This window comes from Simochromis diagramma, unplaced genomic scaffold (assembly GCF_900408965.1).
Source record: "Simochromis diagramma unplaced genomic scaffold, fSimDia1.1 OVJJ01000617.1, whole genome shotgun sequence".
Classification (NCBI taxonomy): Eukaryota; Metazoa; Chordata; class Actinopteri; order Cichliformes; family Cichlidae; genus Simochromis; species Simochromis diagramma.
The window spans coordinates 294,754-314,934 of record NW_024386953.1 but is presented as its reverse complement, the minus strand read 5'-3'; the positions used below and the strand labels follow the sequence as shown (position 1 = coordinate 314,934).

General features: G+C 39.8%; 1 protein-coding gene across 1 annotated transcript in view; it reads left to right on the top strand.

Annotated features, from left to right (window-relative positions):
* The window catches only part of llgl2 (LLGL scribble cell polarity complex component 2), a 49,285-nt gene extending 37,412 nt beyond the window's left edge, over positions 1–11,873 (top strand). Inside the window, exons 11-27 of the mRNA XM_040038568.1 lie at positions 777–988; positions 1,278–1,345; positions 1,429–1,582; positions 2,325–2,429; positions 3,592–3,687; positions 4,458–4,654; positions 5,561–5,708; positions 5,796–5,943; positions 6,063–6,179; positions 6,265–6,431; positions 6,818–7,082; positions 7,913–8,063; positions 9,006–9,031; positions 9,196–9,243; positions 9,593–9,635; positions 10,345–10,406; positions 10,510–11,873. Of these exons, the coding sequence (XP_039894502.1) occupies positions 777–988; positions 1,278–1,345; positions 1,429–1,582; positions 2,325–2,429; positions 3,592–3,687; positions 4,458–4,654; positions 5,561–5,708; positions 5,796–5,943; positions 6,063–6,179; positions 6,265–6,431; positions 6,818–7,082; positions 7,913–8,063; positions 9,006–9,031; positions 9,196–9,243; positions 9,593–9,635; positions 10,345–10,384 (1,985 nt within the window). The 3' untranslated portion in view covers positions 10,385–10,406; positions 10,510–11,873. The remainder of the gene's footprint in view (positions 1–776; positions 989–1,277; positions 1,346–1,428; positions 1,583–2,324; positions 2,430–3,591; positions 3,688–4,457; positions 4,655–5,560; positions 5,709–5,795; positions 5,944–6,062; positions 6,180–6,264; positions 6,432–6,817; positions 7,083–7,912; positions 8,064–9,005; positions 9,032–9,195; positions 9,244–9,592; positions 9,636–10,344; positions 10,407–10,509) is intronic.
* Positions 11,874–20,181: the final 8,308 nt, after the last annotated feature.

Genomic DNA, 20,181 nt, shown 5'->3' with positions numbered 1-20,181 from the left:
TCCCAATCTCTGATCACCTGACCACACCACACACAGACAAAGGCTACGTTCACACTGCAGGCGAAAGCGCATCAAATCTGACTTTTTTGACCCTATGCGACTCATATCCATATCATATGAATGCTTCCTGGCCATCCAGTGTAGATGTTAGTGAAACTGTTGGGAAGACAACGTTGGAGGAACGTGAACATTTTATTTGTACTGTATAATCTGCAGATTCTGACAGAAATTTCCAACTATCTTTTGAAGCACCACTCCTCTCTAAAACAGCAATAAGGATCATTATTAGGCCATTTGTAAATAACAAAATAACTTTATAACTTAAAGCAAAATTGGGAAACGTAAAGTCCGAAACAAGTCTTTATATTAAGGCCATCGGTCAAACAATACTGTTTGGTCTGGGTCTGAACAGAGCGCGCGTTGTGTGTGACGTCTTCTTTTGCGCATGCGGGCCGCTTTGAGGGTTCACACTAGAGCGCGTTTGCTGTCACATTTTATTTGTAGTGTGAACGAGCAGGCAAAAACATCGGATTTGATCAAAAAATTGGAATTGAGCATTAAGACCTGCAGTGTGAACGTAGCCAAAGACAACTTGCCAGATAAGGCAAGGTTACTACAGTTTGAATTGACAAGGGTTTGTGTAAAGTTGAACATAACTCTCTTGTGTAATTGTAATTTATTCATCACAGCAGCCCAGAAAAATGAGAGCAGTTTTGACAAGAGACACAAGCATATCCCAGATCTCAGTTTATTAGCTGCTGTGTATCTTCCTGCAGGAGAGCCCAGTGCCCTGGTTGTCCTGGTGGAGGAGGAGCTGGTAGTTATTGACTTGCAGACTGAGGGCTGGCCCATCATACAGACTCCTTACTTGGTCCCCCTTCATAGTTCAGCCATAACATGCTCACATCATGTCTCCACCATTCCCCTCAAACTGTGGGAGAGGATCTTCGCTGCTGGAAAGCATCAGAATGCACACTACTCAAAAAAGGTAAATATCTTTGTAAATTGAAAATAATGTCCCGTCATATTTATATTTCTCTGACTGCATGACAGGTTTTCACTTTTTCTGTGAATCTGTAAAAACACAGGCTATACAGTCACCCCATTAAGTGCCAATATTATTACTGATGGGAAATGTTACCACTGTATGAGACTCTAAAGAATCCCCTAAAAGGCTGTTCATCATAACTTGAATGGTGCATCTTGAATATAAGATGATGGTTGAGGACATCAAGTTTTCTTACTGTTTTCTTACTAATTTTCTTTCTTCGTGTCAGCCGTGGCCAGTAACAGGAGGTCAGAACCTGGCCCCAGATCCTCCACAGAGAGATCTGCTCCTCACGGGGTTAGTACGGTCGCCTTCATTCACATTTATTGAAAGGTCTTTTTGAAGTTGTAAAAATTATTCTAACACTGCTGTGTATATAGGCATGAGGATGGCACAGTTCGTTTCTGGGATGCATCAGGAGTCTGTCTCTATCCCATGTACAAGCTGAGCACAGCTGGAGTATTCCACACAGATGCTGACCCCAATGACAACATGAACCAAGGGACTGAAGGAGAATGGCCTCCATTTAGAAAGGTATGTTTTTCTAATCTAATCTATAGAAAAGAGCATTTTCATTTATATTTTAAGGTGAATATAAAGAAATGTCACGACATTGGGACTTATTTTAAGTATTATTCAGGTATTCTATCACAAATTCCATCAATTAGTTGAGTAATCGAATAATGAGCAATGATCAATATTCAAATAGAAAAAACACAGGTCTTTCCAAATGAGCTGCTCGTTGGTTAGCATTTTATAAATGGCAAGGTTTCCAAGTTTGACCGCATATAACATTTCTCAACAAAACTAGAACTAGAATATTAGAATTCGTGTGTGTGTGTATAATTTTTTTTTTTGTTGTTGTTTTTTTAAGAAAAAGTGTTCTTAAATGCAAAAAAATTATCAATGGGCAATTTTGAATCACTAAAATCAGAATACTTTAATAATTCCTGAGTAAACTATGTATACATAACCCCACTAAGTGCATGTCTTTGGGCTGTGGGAGGAGGGCACTCCACACAGTAAGCTTCTGGCCAGATGGTTATTTAGAACCCAGGACGTGCTTGCTCTGAGGCAACCATGCTAATGAATTTATAATTAATCTTAATTAGCATTAAAATTAACATATTATTTTACTTTAAATTAACAGCAGTTATTTATTTTAAGATTTATGTCAAAGAGGAATGTTAATCAAGGTCTTGCATAGCAGCATATTAGGCAAAGCTGGAAGTAGAGGTGTTACTCTAAATTTCACCCTTGTCATGTTTCTGTTTAGGTTGGCTGTTTTGACCCCTACAGTGATGACCCAAGGCTCGGCATCCAGAAGATCCATCTCTGCAAATATAGTGGTTATCTGACTGTAGCTGGCACTGCGGGACAGGTGACTATTGAGAATTTTACAACAGACCTATGTCATGTTGGGCTAAGTCATATCTCTGATGTAGAGTAAGTTAAGCACTTAACTTACATCAGTAAGGTAAACTCTTACTTGTCAAGTTAGAGTTAAGTTTTAAGAATTATACTTTGCTAGTAAGTCAGTATATATGATAAAGCCTGCTCTTGACCTTTGACCTTCTGTAGAAGTTTGAGAGAAATTTAGATTTTTCTGTTGATTCTTACGCCCTCTTGCATATGTAGGCGTAGTAGAGCTTAAGAAGTCAGTTTTTTTCACGCTCAGTGTTGAATTTATTTATATTCATAAACACTCTTTTCCCTCAACCAAAGCATCATGCTGCCACCACCATGCTTCAGTGCAGGGATTGTAATGGCTAGTTTCCTCCAGGCATAGTGCTTTGGCTTACAGGCTAAAAAGTTCAATCTTTCTCTTATAAGACCAGAGAATTTTGAGTCCTTTAGGTGCTTTTTGGCAAACTCCAGGTTGGCTCTCATGCTTTGTCATGTGTATCCAGTAAGACTCCCCCATGCTACACAAGCCTACCTTGGAATATATGCAAGAGAAGTGTAACTAAAGCTATACCGGCAGTGTTGAGGAACCAGAAGACAAGAAGGCATAAGTGCACAAGGTATGAGAATATGGGGTTGTTGGAATGCTACTACCAAGGAATCCCAGTGGAAGGGGTTACAGGAAGTGGATGTGGGACCTATGGAATCACACCCAACATCTAGACTAACAGCAAAACAACTAGTAGCTCAGTGTTCAAATAGCTGGAAGAAACTACTCACAACTAGAGATCAATGAGGTACAACACAAATGCTATGCCAAGGGTTGGCCAAAACGTCATTTCAAGGGGGGTGATGTCACCAGGTCCAAGTACAACTTATCATACAATTGTGTGTGATAGGACCATGGCTGAACTGGAAAACTGGACCCTCTTTGGCTGATTAACTAAGAGTGCATAAAGTACCTCTTGAAGTTCTACAAGAAGATGTGAATGCAATATTACAGACAATCCTTATTGTCTAAGCTTGAAGGATAAAGACTGTCCGCAGACAGAGTGGTGTGTGTGTGTGTGTGTGTGTGTGTAGGCCTACGTTGATATCACATTATTGTGATTATTCCCACTGTTATTTTGACTTTGCAGATCCTAATGTTGGAGTTGAATGACGAGGCAGCAGAGCAAACCGTGGAGGCTAAAGTTGTGGATTTGCTGCAAGGCCAAGAAGGATTTCGATGGAAGGTAAAGAACAGAACTGATTACTCGCTATGTTTGTTTATGTTTTTACAGTGACATGCAGCAGCTGTAGACATTATGAAGGACGGATCTGGCCACTGTAACGTGACCCGTATGTTTTAGGCCCTGCATTGTGAAACTTTTTTCAAGATGAGCTCTGTAAATTTTTTGTAGGTTCCTTTTGTTCATGTGTTTCTTTAATCTAAGTGTTACTGCATTACACTATATGTGACAGTGTCTAAACTGGCAGGCCTCAGCTACATTCATATACTGTATGGGTTCTGTACACATACACATATGCACTTATCAAGGGTAAGGTAACAGATTAATGAAATACTAGTATTTCACTCAGAGATGCTGTATAGAAGTTTTACTAAGTGCTACTCTGTCTCCAACAGAGTTTTCATTCTCTACAGATGCCTCCCCCAAAAAGTGTTTTTGCAGTCTGGCACAAAAATGATTGAATGAAAAATTTAATTAATGCAACTTTGCAACCAAGCTAAGTAGCATTAATAACTAAGAAATCCACCCTCTTGTCTAAATAAGGTCAGTTGTACTTCCAGAAATAAGCAGCAGCCAAAACTCAAAAGTTGATACTTTGCAGAATCCAGAAACATATACAGCATACAAAAATAGGTGATCTAAAAAGGCTTTGAATGCTGCATTTACAATAATAACTAGCTTACTATGTGTGCTCTGAAGGCTATCATAAAACCTTTCTATTGTTACACCGTCAACTACATATTCCAGCATTTGATAGTCGTCTTCCTTCACAGGGCCACACTCAGCTGGATATCCAGGAAGACCCAGTGATGTTTCCTGCAGGCTTCCAGCCCTTTGCTGTTGTCCAGTGCCAGCCCCCAGCTGTGGTCACTGCTCTCACACTGCACTCAGAGTGGAAGCTGATAGCCTTTGGCACCAGTCATGGGTTTGGGTTATATGACTACCAACAGAAGAACAGTGTCCTGATCAAGTAAGGAGAAGCATTAAGAAAGATGTGAAACATGTGTGTCTGTACTGTGTTTACAACTTCCAGGAAATCTGTTTCATGTTAGTGGATGTGTTTTAGCCATCATTTTCTTTCGTAGTACAAAGAAGCAAGTTGGATGTAGCCAAGCTTTCAAACTTGCAAAATTTAAAACTGATACAACCATTCGTTAACTACTGGGTAGAAAATTCAATTCAGTTCAGTTCAATTTTATTTATATAGCGTCAAATCACAACAGTCGCCTCAAGGCTGTATATTGTAAGGCAGACCCTACAATAATACATACAGAGAGAAAAAATCATTTATTGTCTTCTGGAAACGCCACACAGAAAGGCCTCACCCAGATGGTGGATTCAAACCTTCTTGCTGCGAGGCAACAGTGCCAACCACTACCTGATAAAACCTGATCCAAAACAAATCTAAACCATAATGGCTATCATAATAACAGTTACGCAAACAAACTCAAGACAGTCTATGACAGCGACACACACCTGCCCTCTGTGGCTCTCAGCAGGTCACTCTGACCTGTAGACTCATGCAGCTGGCCTTAGTACTATCTACCACCCACTCCTGAGACTGCATCAGCCCAGATACCACCCAGTGATCCATCAGTTATCACTCATGCATCAGGCCCAGGTCCCAGCTGTCATCCATCATGTTCAAAGGAAATCTTCAGTTATAACACAGTACAAGTGATATAGGGATATAATATTTACCTAGGTGGATATTCCAACCTAATATATCAGTCACTCATGCTCAAGTCACCGTACATGTTATGAGAAAAACTGTAGCCTTGTTGTGTCTTTGTTTGTTACATTTTAGGAGTAAGCAAAGTATTTGTGCAGCTGTCTGCATATCATATGTGCTAATATTGTGTTTTCAAACTTTTAGGTGCACACTAAACCCCAGCGATCAGCTGGCCATGGAGGGTCCTCTGTCCAGAGTGAAGAGCATAAAGAAATCCCTGCGACAATCCTTTAGACGAATCAGACGTAGCAGAGTCTCTCTAAGAAAACAACATGTTAACACTGCTACTAAGGTAGAATCATAAAAAGGACTCTGCTATCTGTTCCGTGTTTCTCCGTTGTCGCATGTGTTATATATATATTGATATCTGCCTAAGCAGCTCCAAGAGGCAAATGCTCGTCTGGAGGCTGAATTGGCAGAGATGGAGCTGGCTCCTGTCCAGAGGAAAATTGAAGCTCGCTCTTCAGACGACTCTTTCACTGGCCTAGTACGGACGCTCTACTTTGCTGACACCTTCCTCTCTGACAGTGAGTTTGCGTGTTAAACGTGTACTATAGTACGTAAACAGCACTTGCTACAGAAATGAATAGTGGGCAGAACTTTGGGTTGTTTCCATTTCCTTACGTTTCTCCTCATTTTCTTGTAGGTTCACATAACACACCCTCCCTATGGGCAGGGACCAATGGTGGCTGTGTGTTTGCCTACATGCTTCGCCTTCCTTCTGTCGAGCATAGAGCAGATGAGCCTGTCACAGCTCAACTATGTAGGTTTAACATTGTGGTGGCCTGATCGCTCAGCTCTGCCCTCCTCTTGTAAAGTTGTCTCTGATTTGCGTCCTTTATTTTCAGCCAAGGAGATTCAGCTGATGCACCGCGCTCCTGTTGTTGGTATTGTGGTGTTAGATGGACATGGGGCTCCTCTCCCTGAGCCCCTGGAGGTGGCTCACGACCTGGCTCGCGCACCTGATATGCAGGGCTCACACCACCTCCTGGTCGTGTCTGAGGAACAGTTTAAGGTTAGACTTGGAGCACTAGGGTTGCAGTGGGTCATTAAGATGTCTTAAAAAGTTAATATCAAAGAAAAGGTGGTCTTAAAATGTCTTGTTTCTTGTAAATTTTTCTAAAAGTATTATGTTTTCAGGTAGTATTTTTAAAGACCTGTAGATTACAGCCCTCAAAAGTAACAATTAAATCAGTTACTATTGGTTCATGTCACTTGTTGAGCATTGTTGTGTCTTAGCTTGTTCTATGCTCTAAAGAGAATGCCATTTATGTGGTCTAGGCTCACAATTTTTAATATCCGTACAATTACTGTTATTTATTGAGGTGTAGGATAGAAATATTCAATCCTCTTAAAATTTTGTAAACTCTATTCCAATGCATTTGTTTTGTGTGTGTTCAGGTTTTCACGCTGCCAAAAGTTAGTGCTAAGATGAAATTAAAGCTGACTGCTGTTGATGGCTCTCGAGTGCGAAGGGTAGGCATGGCCTGGTTTGGCAGCAGTCGGACAGAGGACTATGGTGAAAGCGGCTTGTTGGTCCTGACCAATCAGGGCGATGTTCACGTGGTGTCACTGCCACACGTCAAGATGCAGGTACATTACCCCTGCATCCGCCGAGAGGACGTCAGTGGAATCGCTTCTTGTGTTTTCACAAAGCACGGCCAAGGTATAGAGACACCTGCGCACACGTTTCTTCCTCTGTTTTACTGGGGCTCTAAATACATTCTCTTTAGAATATAACATCAACAATACAGATGTGTCTCTAGCTCGACCTTCTAGAAGCAGTTTTCAGAAGTCATGTATGTCTTTGTTCTAGCCTAAAGTCTTTAGCCTTAATAGCCATTTGAAGAGATGGGGATCAGTAACAAGTTGCTGACTTTCCACAAAGAGCTAAAGAAACATGTGACAGTCAAAGAATTCAGAGTTAAAATATGTGTTAGTGTTTTGCAACAGCAATTTCTAAAGCAGCTTTTAAAAAAAATTTAGACACACGCTTCAAAATAACTGCCCAAATAAGGAATGTGAGGTGTTTCAAGATGCCTGTACAACAAGACCTGATTTTAGAACGACTTTGATTTCGCTCACAGAAAAAGTACTGGCTTCATGGTGCTAAACTGGGGTTACAATTTGTATATTTTGTGATTTGTGTTAGTACATGCCGACAGACTTGTATTGTGGGATAAGTTAATCAGATTAAAAGATCCATTTACTGTCAGATTATTATGAAAACTGGATTGTTTCGTTTGTATGTTTGTTGGTTTTAAATGGAAAGAACCCTCATGCCGCTTACATCCATGCTGTTCAGTAACTGCTGCCATGAGTTTTTAGAAGTGAGATTTTCTTCCTAAAATGTGATTTTTGTCATGTTTTTTTGTTGCTGTTGTTGTTCAATGGACAGTCATTTTGCCAGTGCACTTATCTACATTCATAGGTCCCCCCACCCCCACCCCGCTTGCCACTTTCACTAAGCTCCTGTGTGCTGTTGTTCTCCCTCAGGCTTCTACCTGATCTCCCCGTCTGAGTTTGAAAGATTCTCTTTGTCGACCCGCTGTGTTGTGGAGCCTCGTTGTCTGGTGGAGGCTCCACTTCATTCTGGCTGCTCCAACCAACACCAGTCACAGCCAGATGGAGCTTCATCTACTCATAGGTACTCATAGGTTTCCTTGTTTTCATCATGTTGGTGTTTGCTGAATACAAAAGTTTGCTGTAGGGCAATTTAAGCCAGGTTGTTAGATGATGCTGGTAGTTACAACTTCCATGTTAAATGGGAGTAAATACATTGTAATAATGCCAAATAGTATATAAAAGACAGTGAAAGATTGTAAAGACTGACCCTGGTGAAGAAATAATAAACATTAGATAGAAATCTCACTGATGTGTGCAGAGTGTGTAGATAGAAAGAAAAGTAAAAATGAAGTTAGCTAAAAACAGTAGAAGCAAGACTGATATTGTGTAACACAGAAGTGCAAATTGCATTTATAAAAAAAGAGGAAAAGACACAGCGGTCTGGTCTGGTGGATTTGATGGCCGTCAGAGTGGCTGTCTGACGTTCTGATCCCTGGTTGGTGAAACTCACTCTTGGGACATAGAATGTCCAAAATAATGCGTGAGGCTGAGAGATGCCGACAGTCCTGACTCAGGCGTGCCTCAACACCAGTGTGTGAATGTGAGAGTGAATGAATAGTGGAATTGTAAAGCGCTTTGGGTGCCTTGAAAAGCGCTATATAAATGCAATCCATTATTATTATTATTATTATTATTATTATTATTATTATAATAACATATTTTGCCTCCTCCTCCCAATGTATAAATCACTAGTTCCAATATAGTCAGTTATGCTGTTTTTGTGTCTTTTATTTTCTCTTAATGTTTATAAGTGACATCAACCTTCCAGTGACTGTAGATCGAAATCAGCCAGTATGGCTATATCAGCAAAATGTACTCATTTTACTTCCAGTTCATTGTCCCCTTTTAACGAATATTTTAACAGGATATTAATATTACATGTTTTACATATTACAATAATTGATATGTTTTAACATCCCTAAGAATGAGCTTTCATTACTTTTTGTCTTCTCTGTCCTTTCAGAGCCAAACATGATGGTGAGGATGCAGGTAAAACAATTAAAAACAAATAATATCATTGTAAGTAAATGTGCATGTGCCACATGAGTCTGTGTTCTGTGGTGTTTTATAATTCTGTGCTATGCTAAATGTGCTGTCTGTTTTTACACGTACCTTGTCTATGGCTGACTGTGTTGACATGCCATCTATTGCAGAAAATGCAGCTAAACATGTTATGGAGCATGCTTTGCTGAATGATGAGAGTGAGTACAAAGGCAGGAGAATATCCTGAAATATAGACCTGGAAGGTCAAATAGTATGTCCCTCAGACATTGTAGTTGTTCAAAGAAAATCTGGCTTCAGTTGTAATTGAATTATACGCTACCGTTTTGAGCTGGTCCTGCAGCCTCTTACTCACATTGTCATTTGAAACATCCAAATTACATGTCTCAGAACCATATATAAGCACATGACTGATACAACTTCATTTTTTCCCCAGTGAGCTGGCTTGTTGTGACTGAGCTAACGCTCCAAGTCATGACAAAGTGTGGTGTTGTTAAAAGCAATAGTTAGTTACAGTTGTTTTTTTGTGTTTTGTTTTTTTCTTTTCAGAAGTACTTCAGGAGATCCAGAAGTCACTAGAAGGAGATCAAATGCAAGTATCACAAACACATTCTTTGTAGTTGTACAAAAATTACATAAGGAAAAAAAAGATGTTGTGCCATTCTCAGGCTGGAAAAATGACTGCAGTGTGCAGCTAGATCTGCTTGTAAGAACTGTTTGCAGCGTGCACCTCCGGGGGGGGGGAAATGTACTGAGCAACTTCAGTCTGTGTTGTTACTGTGATTGGAAAGCAGCGTTGCTGGTGTTAATCCCAGAACTCTGACTCTATTAATATTTTTCCCAATTAACCTTTAAAAGTAAACTGACGTAATTCTTTGGCTTAAAAAGCTACCAACATTTGTTTCTTGCAGATTTTCACTTGATATGTTATGAGAAAATTGAACTCATTCAACCCAGAAATTCTTCTAACATTTCTCCAATATTAACGACAAACATCACACTGTGCATTTTGACCATACATCTTTACTTCAATCTCAATCATCCAAACCATTTTCGAAAGTCTTGTGGTTTATTTAAATATAACCTTGCAAATCTAAGGCACGGTTCTATGTTCCTTATAGCGAGAAGAGGCTTTTGCCTAGTAAGCCTTGCAAACAAGCTGTACTTGCTCAGTCTTTTTCTAATTGTATCATAAACTTTTAAAATGCTGAGATTATAGCTCTTGGGTTTTTAAAGGTGAACATGAAGTTGGACAATTGTAACCAATCGTGTTAATGGATTCTGTTTTCTGTTTGTCAAAGGTCATTCCTGGAGAATAATGTGAAAAGTGCTGTAGCGTGAGGAGCCTATCTCAACAGCTGAGGTGAGACTTTGTAGCACTTTCTTTCCTACAAATGCAAAACATGCAATCAATTTTTGAATCCACATCTGTTGGTTCATGGTGTTTTTGTGCTATATCTTTACAGAGAACCGACATGTTGATATGTCTAAAGTGGACCTAAGCAACAGATCTTGCCTCCATTTTAGCTGACACTACTGACACCTGACCCCTCTCCTCAAAGACTTACCCATCCCACCATTTACTGATGCTGCGCTCACACTGGCCCCTTCATAGAGACACCAATAGGCTCTTGTCAGAAGTGCTTTCTGAACATCTAGGGCTTTGGCTCAGTAATGGTGCAAAGAATGTGAAGGAAGTGACACCACATGTGCCTAAGGACCATACACTGCTGCCATAGCATGGCCACACCCATTTAAACCCAAAGCTGGATGAGGCACATTACTGGCGTGTGACCGGATCCCTTCAAATCAGCCTTCTACATCTGACATGGAAGCTACTGAGCTGTTTTGTTTGGTATAAAATTGTTTGTTTAAATTCACTTGATGTTCTAATGGCCTTTATCACTACCAGCATCACCATCTAGTCACTGTACTCTGCTGTATATCTTACTGGCCTTCATCTCCTCATGGAGACATGAAGAAGAAATTTGGGGGATGATTTTAAATAACATTGATAAATATTTTGTGTAGTTTAGATTTGTGATTTGTTGTAGGAAAGCCCATTTCTACCTGCAAAAACATGTTGTGTCCAAAATTATAAAGTGTTAAATTAACAAGTTGCTGTAAAAAAAACTTGACAAATTCTTGAGACACTGAAACGCAGAGGAAACGCGCGTTTCAGTCTGAATTAGGTGATACTATTTTAATTCGTTTGGGGTTCTTTGTTGGTTTTGTTTGTTTATACAACATTGATGTAACACAAATCATGCGTTTTCACTTCATGCATAGTCTTTATATTTTTTCATGTCTTAACTTTTTAAATTGATATCGACAAAGTTGGCATGATTTTAACTTTTAGTGTTTTTTTTCTTCTTCTTATGTTAATGAGCTTCCATGCTATTCAGAAAATCAGTGGAACATGTTCAGTAATGCCTGAGATGATTGATGTGTTATTTTGACTTATCATTTAATTAGCATTACACATTCTTTACACCACGCATAGGTACTGATGCACTACTGCAATTTTTGTGCATGTTCTGATTTTAATATTTTTTCTTTTGCAGGTAATAAATACTGTAATTTAGGAATGTAATTATAAACTATTGTGCTGAAATATTTTTAATATATAAATGACTCTTTACCTGTGGATCTGTTGTAACTGGGGTTGGCTGCTATTTAGATCACACAAGGAAATATTTTGGTACTATCTCTCACAATGCTGGGTGTTTTAGCATCAGTCTAGAATCTATTTTTGTAGTGAAAGAACCCTAATTTTTTTTAAATAACTTTACACTACAGTTTTCTAGGATAAAATTGTTTTTTCAAAGAATGACTGTCTGGCTCTTTTTTTTCTGCACAGTATCTCCTTTTTTTTTTAATTTTTTTTTTTTTTATTATATAAACATAGCACAAAATGACTATGCTGCAATGCAATACTTGATTGTGAGTGTCCCCAAGTCTTCAAGTCTGTGTGCTTGGTTCAGAGACCACATGTCAACTCAGAACCTATTGTTTGACCCTCATGAACTGCCAAAGCTCAGTACTCCTTTTTAGTATCTTTTCCTCTAAAAAGCCTAGCTACAGTGTTATGTACTTGCAGAGCATAACTCTCTGGTAAAATCTATACAATAAAGGAGGAATCAGCTGTCCTGATCCAAGTGTTGATAATAATAAAAACTTAAATAAATAAAAATCTATAAAGCACTTTCAAACAAAGTGCTGAACAGGTATTTGAAGATAAAATAAATATATATATATATAAATAATAAAAACAATACAGTTTAAAAACTGATAAAACAAAAGGGAAAAGCAATAAGAACTAGGAAAAACTTGAGGCATCGAATTAATACATGTAGGACAGGGGGAACAAGCGCATCTTTAACACTTGGATTTGAAAACCACAAAGCATGCCTGCCTAATATCTTGAGCGAGGTTGTTCCACAAAAAAAAAAAAGCAGGCTCCGTAGTAGTTTTTCTTCTGGTTTTAGGAACTTTTAGAAGGCCAGTATCCTGAGATCGGAGAGCACAGGATGGAACATAGAGGTACAAAAGGTCTGAGAGCTATGAAGGCGCCAAACCATTTAATACCTTGTAGGTGAGCAACAGGACCTTAAAATCTGCTTAAATCTGGCAAGGCAACCAGTGAAGAGATTTCAGTACTGGATAATGTGCTCAAAATTCCCAGTTTTGGTTAAAATGTGAGCATCTGCATTTTGTACCATCTGTAAACCTCTAAAACTTTTCTTCCGTAACCCAGTAGGGAGAGCATTACAGTAATCAAGCACAAAGGCACAAATTCATGGACAACAATCTCTGCACTGTCAAGTGATAAAACTTGTCTGATTTATTCCTTAGGTGATAAAAGGCAGTCTTTGTTGTCTCTTTTACATGAGACTTGAAGGAGAGCTCTACCAAGCCACACGCCCAAGTTTTTTACCTTTAAATTTTAAACTGCTGGCTAAGGGTAAACATAAATTCAGTAAAATTATCATTCACATCGGCAGTAATGACACCTGGTTATGTCAATCGAAGGTCACTGAAATTATTACTGAATTGGTGCTTAACTTTGCCAAAACAATGTCGTACTCTGTAGTTTGTTTAGCCGCATGTCCTCCTTAAATTGCTGGCTGTCTAAGTGGTGTCCCAAAAACGATGTGGGCTTTATAGATACTTGAGAAACTTTCTGGAGGAAACCTGGTTTTGTTAGGAGACACGGCATGCATCCCACTTTGGATGGAGCAGCTCTCATTTCTAGAAATCTGGCCAAATTTATTAAAGCCCCCAAAACGTGACTATCCAGAGTTGGGACCAGGAAGCAGAGTTTCAGTCTTACACGCCTCTCTGCAGCTTCACACCTCCTGTTATCCCCTCAAAACCCCATCCACTTAGAAACTGTCAGCTCCCAAACAGACTTAACTTAAATGTGAAACCAGCAAAATACAACTTAAACATAAAAAAAATCACAAACCTGGTTACAGCAGGATCATTATGTTAGCTTAAATGAATCAACATCCCCGAGTCATACTAACTATCAGAATCGTTGAAGCACAGGCTGAGGGGGTGGTTTGGCAGTGGTTTGAACTCACCTCTCTGACATCGCTCACAGAGTAGTCTCTCACATTCAATTGTACATTTCTGAAGCCCCTGGAACCCCCCACTTGTTGTAGGTCAAGCAAGCTGGTTATGGGTCCACATTTACTGGACCCATAATAGCATCTTAGGTTGGAACAATTTCTGTCACCAGCACTGTTTAAAATCGTGTTTGTCTCCTTCAGCCATCTGACACCTCGGATCTGTCTTCAGGTATTGCTGTTTATAATTACTTAGTATTCAGAAAAGGCTCTCTCTCCCACCTCATTGTCCCTACGATTGTGCAGTAGATTTGCTTTCAGGTGCTTCGCTTACTCAGTGATCACTGATCAGGATTCTCCAGTGTGACGACCAAGACCAAGGTATCGGTCCACCTAACCATCATTTTGTACCTTCCAAGTAATACACAGTGCCCAGACCACCAGGTATACCTGCCACCCTGGTAAGAACTGCACCATCTCTTTTCTCCAGTGCTTGTTCTGGTCCCATCTTTAAGGATGTCAAAGACTACCTGTCTCCATGTCCTGCCTGCATGTCCTGAACACCACTTGAAGTGTGTGTAAGACAGGTAGAGGGAGGAAGTACTGGTCAGCCCGAGTTTCCCTCTGATCCCTCCCTTTCCTCTGATATGTCGGGTTTAGAAAAGTAAGTAAGTAATCACAGCAGTTGTAGGCTTGGGTTCAGTCTCTGGCTGGGGTCTGGAGCAACCCTGGAAGAAACCCTGCTTCCTCATGGAAGTCTAAGAAGATTGGACAAGGACTGCAAGTCACCTCATCCTTAGTCTATAGCCAAGGAGGATGCTGACTGACATCACCAGGTTGCTGGTCCAGGTCCAGGGCCTGGTCCAGCAAGAAGGAGAACAACTAGTCTGAGGTGATGGAGACTCCTGGTGTTTGGCTCCTGCATATATACATTATTCATTTCTTGGGTGCTGCTACATCTGTAGCAGCACCCAAGAAATGAATAATGTATATATGCAGGAGCCAAACACCAGGAGTCTCCATCACCTCAGACTAGTTGTTCTCCTTCTTGCTGGACCAGGCCCTGGACCTGGACCAGCAACCTGGTGATGTCAGCCAAACAATCAGCCAAACAATAGTGGCAAGCTACTGGGAATCTTCCCAGTAGCTTGCCACTATTGTTTGGCTGATCAACTGAAATGCAGACTGCAGCATTGCCAGCCCCCCTCTGTTTTAAGTAAGAGTCATTGTGTCCCATCAGCTGTTCAATTTAATATTAAATATAAATTGTGCGATTATATACATTACAATACAAACCTTACACTATTAATAAAAGGCCAACATTTTGCATTTAAGTAATCATTTTACCTTAAAATGACATGAAAACACAATTTCTAACTGATTATTACATATAACAAACAGGTTAATAATGTATAACAACAGTGAATAATCATGAATTATGACTTTGTAAAATCTTTGAGATAAAATATCTGTTTTCTCTATAACTTACTGGGACATGCAACAGCTGAAATTCTGTAATTTCATAATGGAATGTCGGATTAATTCCATCCATGCTTCCTCTACGCGTATAGCACGTAGAGGAACCTGTTTCTCACCGTGCTCTTTCTCATCCTGTCCATCAGCTCATATTGTTAATGTAACCCAGATGGAAAAAACACAATTAGATGACACAAAAGATAAAAGAAGAGACAGTATTTATTTTCTTTATTTTACTTGTTTACATCAAGTGTTACAGTTCCTATCGCAATCAAATGCACTGCTCAGTTCACCCCACATGGTGTTGCCTAGCTCTCAACAGCCAATCAAAGGCTGTATCCCAATTCAGGGTCTGCAGCCTTAAAGTACGCAGCCTCAACGATCCTCAAGGGCCGCGTACTTAAAGACAGCTAAGGCCGGAAGTGCGAGGCTTGTGAAATGGGACGTTCTAGCCTCCGTTGCGCTGCCCAGGTTGCCTAGCAACCAGCGGCGGAGCGTGGGGGTGGCTTACTGGGCTTAAGCCCGGGTTGTTTTGTCAGAAGCCCGGGGTCTTTTGGAGTGTAATTTTTTCATAGTTAGATGTCTGGCTGACAACTGTATAAAACAAAAAGTACACACAATATTCGAAGCACATAGTGCACACTGTGGGAATTTACGACTGTGCGTGAATCCCCCCTGATATTGGTATGATCCGAGCTCAGGCACTAAGCGACTGAGCGAGGGGGCGGGGCAGCTGCTGCCAGCAGTGAATGCGCTGTTGGAGAAACGGAGCCAGCTGAAGTTTGAGCAGGTACCAAAGCAAATCATTCATACCGTAAAAATAATGTAATAATGACGGTGAATCACGAAAGATTGATATCAAACTGATCACTTGACCAATATTACGTTACTTGCTCTTCAAGTGAATCAACAAATGGCGAAATGAAAAGCCGAACAAATGCTATTTTTTAGAGAGTCTTAGCTTACGTGTGTTTATTTCATATTTTCAGGTCTTACCCTCCCCGACTAAATCGGTTTCAGTTATGTACTGAAATATAAGAATGGACATTAGAGGCTTCTTTCAAAGAAAAAACTCAGGTAAATGTTATTTTATATATTATGCTTTGTATGTTGTTCAGTATATTTCTATGCAAAACAAGAGGGATTTCAGTACACAGCAGGATATTCACATTTGTAACCAGATATTTACATACACTTTAGGGAGAAAACATAAAACATTTTTACTGTACAACATCAATTTAGATTAAACTTTTGTTTTAGATAAATATTGAAATATCTTTTGAATTAGTTAAATGTCAGAATAAAGAGAGACAGAGCTTTCTATTTTTTATCACTTTGATCAAATTTAGGAGTACATATACACTAAGTTTGTTAATTAATAAGAAAACTCCAGATGATTCCAGTCTGAGCTGAAGAAGCTTCTGATAGGTTAGTAGAGTCCATGTGAGTAAATTGGTGGCACAGCTGTGGATGCATGTAAGGCAAAACACAGAGCCTGTTTCTTTGACATGGGAAAATCAAGAGATGTCAACCAAAACACCAGGAAAAGAACTGTGGAGCTCCATAAGTGTGGCTCAATTTTGCTATTTACAATTAAGAAATACAGATAGTTTCTCTCTTTACTCTTAAAGTTAACAAATATGTTTTTTATATTTATCAATCTAAAAAAATAAACATTTAGTCTGATTTGATGTTACAATTAAAAAAGTGTTTTGATCTGAAGAGTTTGTAAATATCTGGTTTCAACTGTATATTTGATGATTGTCAGCACAAAGAGGGAGAGAGAGGAGAATGAGGACAGAACAGAGGTGGAACAAGAGCAGGTGCAACAGACATGTTAGTCAAATGGTTGTTTACCAAAAGTATCACCGTATCATAGGTACTCATGTATCTCGTACCTAGTGTTTCTTTTTAGGTTTGCTATTTTTCAAATTCTATATTTATTAAGTTATGCAGGCTTGTTTGCACAACAAGGCTAAATAATTATATAAACGTTTCTGAATCTTAATAGTGTACTTTGGTAGAATTAAAAAAATAAGTGTAGTGCAGGTCTATGATGATTTTTAGTGCTACTATCATCTAGTTCTGATTCTGGTTCTGTCTTGGTTAAATCCTCAGTAGTCCTGATTTTGAACTGTTGTAGTCCTGTTTTAATTCTGGATCAGTTCTGGGTCTGGTTGAATTGGGGTTTAGTCCTCATGTCTTGATACAGCCCTGACTTTGTTCTGCCTTGCTGCTTAATTTAAAAAAATAGTTTAAGGTGTCCTGCACATGTGATATATATTTCTCACTATATGAAGTCATTCTTTTTTAAACAAAACTCAAAACAGAGCCTATTAATCTTTCAGTCATTTCTACCCCCCCCCCAAAAAAAAAAAAAAAAAAAAAAAATCCCATATGCATACTACCCTTTAGGGCTAAGCCCCGGGTGTTTCAAATGTCTGGCTCCGCCTCTGCTAGCAACCATGATACTAACAGCTGGAAACGTTTCATACAGCTTTGTTTGACAGAAATGAAGGAGAAAATCTTTTGTTCATTTCTTTGTTTCTACATGAGCTTTGATCATTCTCTGATTAAGCTCAGCTATTGAACGGCGTATATTTTAAAGTAAAGGCTTTAAAACCAAGTTAGTACAAACGTCACTAATGTCACATAACTTTGCCAACATGTGGCCAACAGTAATGTTTTAATGTTCTTCGTTATTAAACATTTGCACATAAATAAGTGACATGATATTCAGTACTTACTTAAAGTTTACTCTTCGGCCGCCCCTCATCCCCGTTTTTTTTTCGGCAAAATCATCCACACCCACCGCCGCGCTATGCATTCTGGGATATGTTGGGCCACGAAGTCTACACTGCCACAGCCTTAAAATTCAGGGAAATGAAGGACGCATTTCAGGGCCGCATTTCGAGCAGCCTTTGGATTGGGACAGCCTTCGGCGCGCCGCTGTGACGTAATCGGCCTTGAAATGCGTACTTTAAGGCTGCAGACCCTGAATTGGGATACAGCCAAAGCCTACATTCAGCCTGTCAACTGGGAGGTGAGGTGAAGGCACGTGATTCTCCTGGGTTTCTTTCTGATCTCAGCCATGGTAGTGAAGGCAACTACTGAAAAGAAGACCTAGAAACACAGAGAACAAAAAGGGGAAAACCCAGAATTAAACTGTGGGACAAGAAAAAAACAGAAAGCCAGCCTACTTACCTACTGGAAGCCTGGAGCTGAGTGAGTGAATGAAGGAGAGAACTAATGTCAAAAACTTGAAGATTCTTACCGTCCTTGTCCATGCTAATGCTAGCACAGGCTTACCACTTACTATCCAGCTGGAGAGCTGCTGCTGTTCTGATACTGGTGTGTTCGGCTTTGAAACACAAAGCAACTGTGAGAAACATTTTCCTGTAGCTGCTCTGAAGCTATTTTTCCTGTCGGTTCACTGTGTGCTAAAGAGAGTAGTGGTAATATTAAAGTTATGAGAGTGAACTAAAGTGGATAATTGTTACGGTCCTGGGCCGTTTGATTACTCCCAGCTGTGTTTCCCTACTGTTTCTTCCCTCGTTATCCCTCTATGTATTTAAGCCTTTTGTCCTTCTCTGTGTGTTGCTGGTTTGTCTGCTTATCGTCCATGTCATTTCTCCAAGTAAAAGATGAATAAAAGGATCCGTAACTCAAAATTTCAAGTTTTCCCTAAATTTTGAAGTAATAACTCGAAATTTCAAGAAAATAACGCAAAATTTTAACTTATGGATCCAGCTTTTAGTCTGAGACCTGTTTTTTTTCCCCCTGAGACCTGATGACTGTTTGCCTGACACCTGAGACCTGACATTTTTTTGTCTGAGACCTGACGACTTTCTTCCTGAGACCTGAGGGTGTCGTAAAAATGGCAACCGTGGCTCAAGAGTTGGGAGTTCGCCTTGTAATTGGAAGATTGCCGGTTCGAGCCCCGGCTCAGACAGTCTCGGTCGTTGTGTCCTTGGGCAAGACACTTCACCTACTGGTGTTGGCCAGAAGGGCCGATGGCGCGATCTGGCAGCCTCGCTTCTGTCAGTCTGCCCCAGGGCAGCTGTGGCTGCAACTGTAGCTTGCCTCCACCAGTGTGTGAATGGGTGGATGACTGGGTGTGTAAACCGCTTTGGGGTCCCTAGGGGGGACTAGTAAAAGCGCTATACAAATATAGACCATTTATGTTCCACGTCTCCACTCAGGTTTTTGGCTCCTTTGTATTACTTTTGCATGGTGATGGTCAAACAAAGCTTTCTGAAGCATTAAAGCTTGTGTTGAAGCATTAAAGCTTGTGTTGAAGCTTCATTACTTGAAGCTTTTTAACACAGTCATCTCTGGGGACATCTGGTGGCCAAAAATATAAAGAACAGCTTGAAGCTACAAATTAAAGTGTACTGCTTCATTATGACTGCCCACTCCACAGAGTGGAGTTCACAATCCGGTCTGATGTTGGGCCATCTTTGTGTTGCTTTGAAAATGTATTGTTTGGGGGTGAAAAATTATGTTTAATTGCTTAACAAAAAAATTTGATCAATAAACATTCCTTGTTTAAACATGTGCCATGATTTGGTCTTTCTTTGCTTGTGACTCCTTGATGTTGGTAAATACAATAGATGAAAAATACATATAATATACATATAATAACGTACAACACATTATGGAGTGTGCTTCTGTTGTGAGGTCCTGCCTCAAGGTAGTTATGCAATTAACCGCTGGAAAGTGTTTTTATAAATAATATTATATTAGGCCAATTTTCTTATACACATTTTTAAACCTGGGCGTAGAACTGATTGTGAACTGGAAAGGGGAAATGCTTATGAACTTGTAAAGTAAAAACATTTACTTTACTTGCATGCATTTAAGGATATGCATGCAAGTAATTTGTTCCGCTATGCGATGGCTGAGTCTGTTTGTTTTCTTGGAGATCATTTCTCCTGCCTAAGAGAAAATCCTCTCACATGGAACAGAAGAGGCTGGAGTGCACAGAAACTGAGATGCAAGTTGGTAGAGATGCAGGTATACGGTCGTCCTGGGTCCTACATACTATCACCTAAAAAGAACAAATAAATTAAATTGCTGCACATTTTGTAG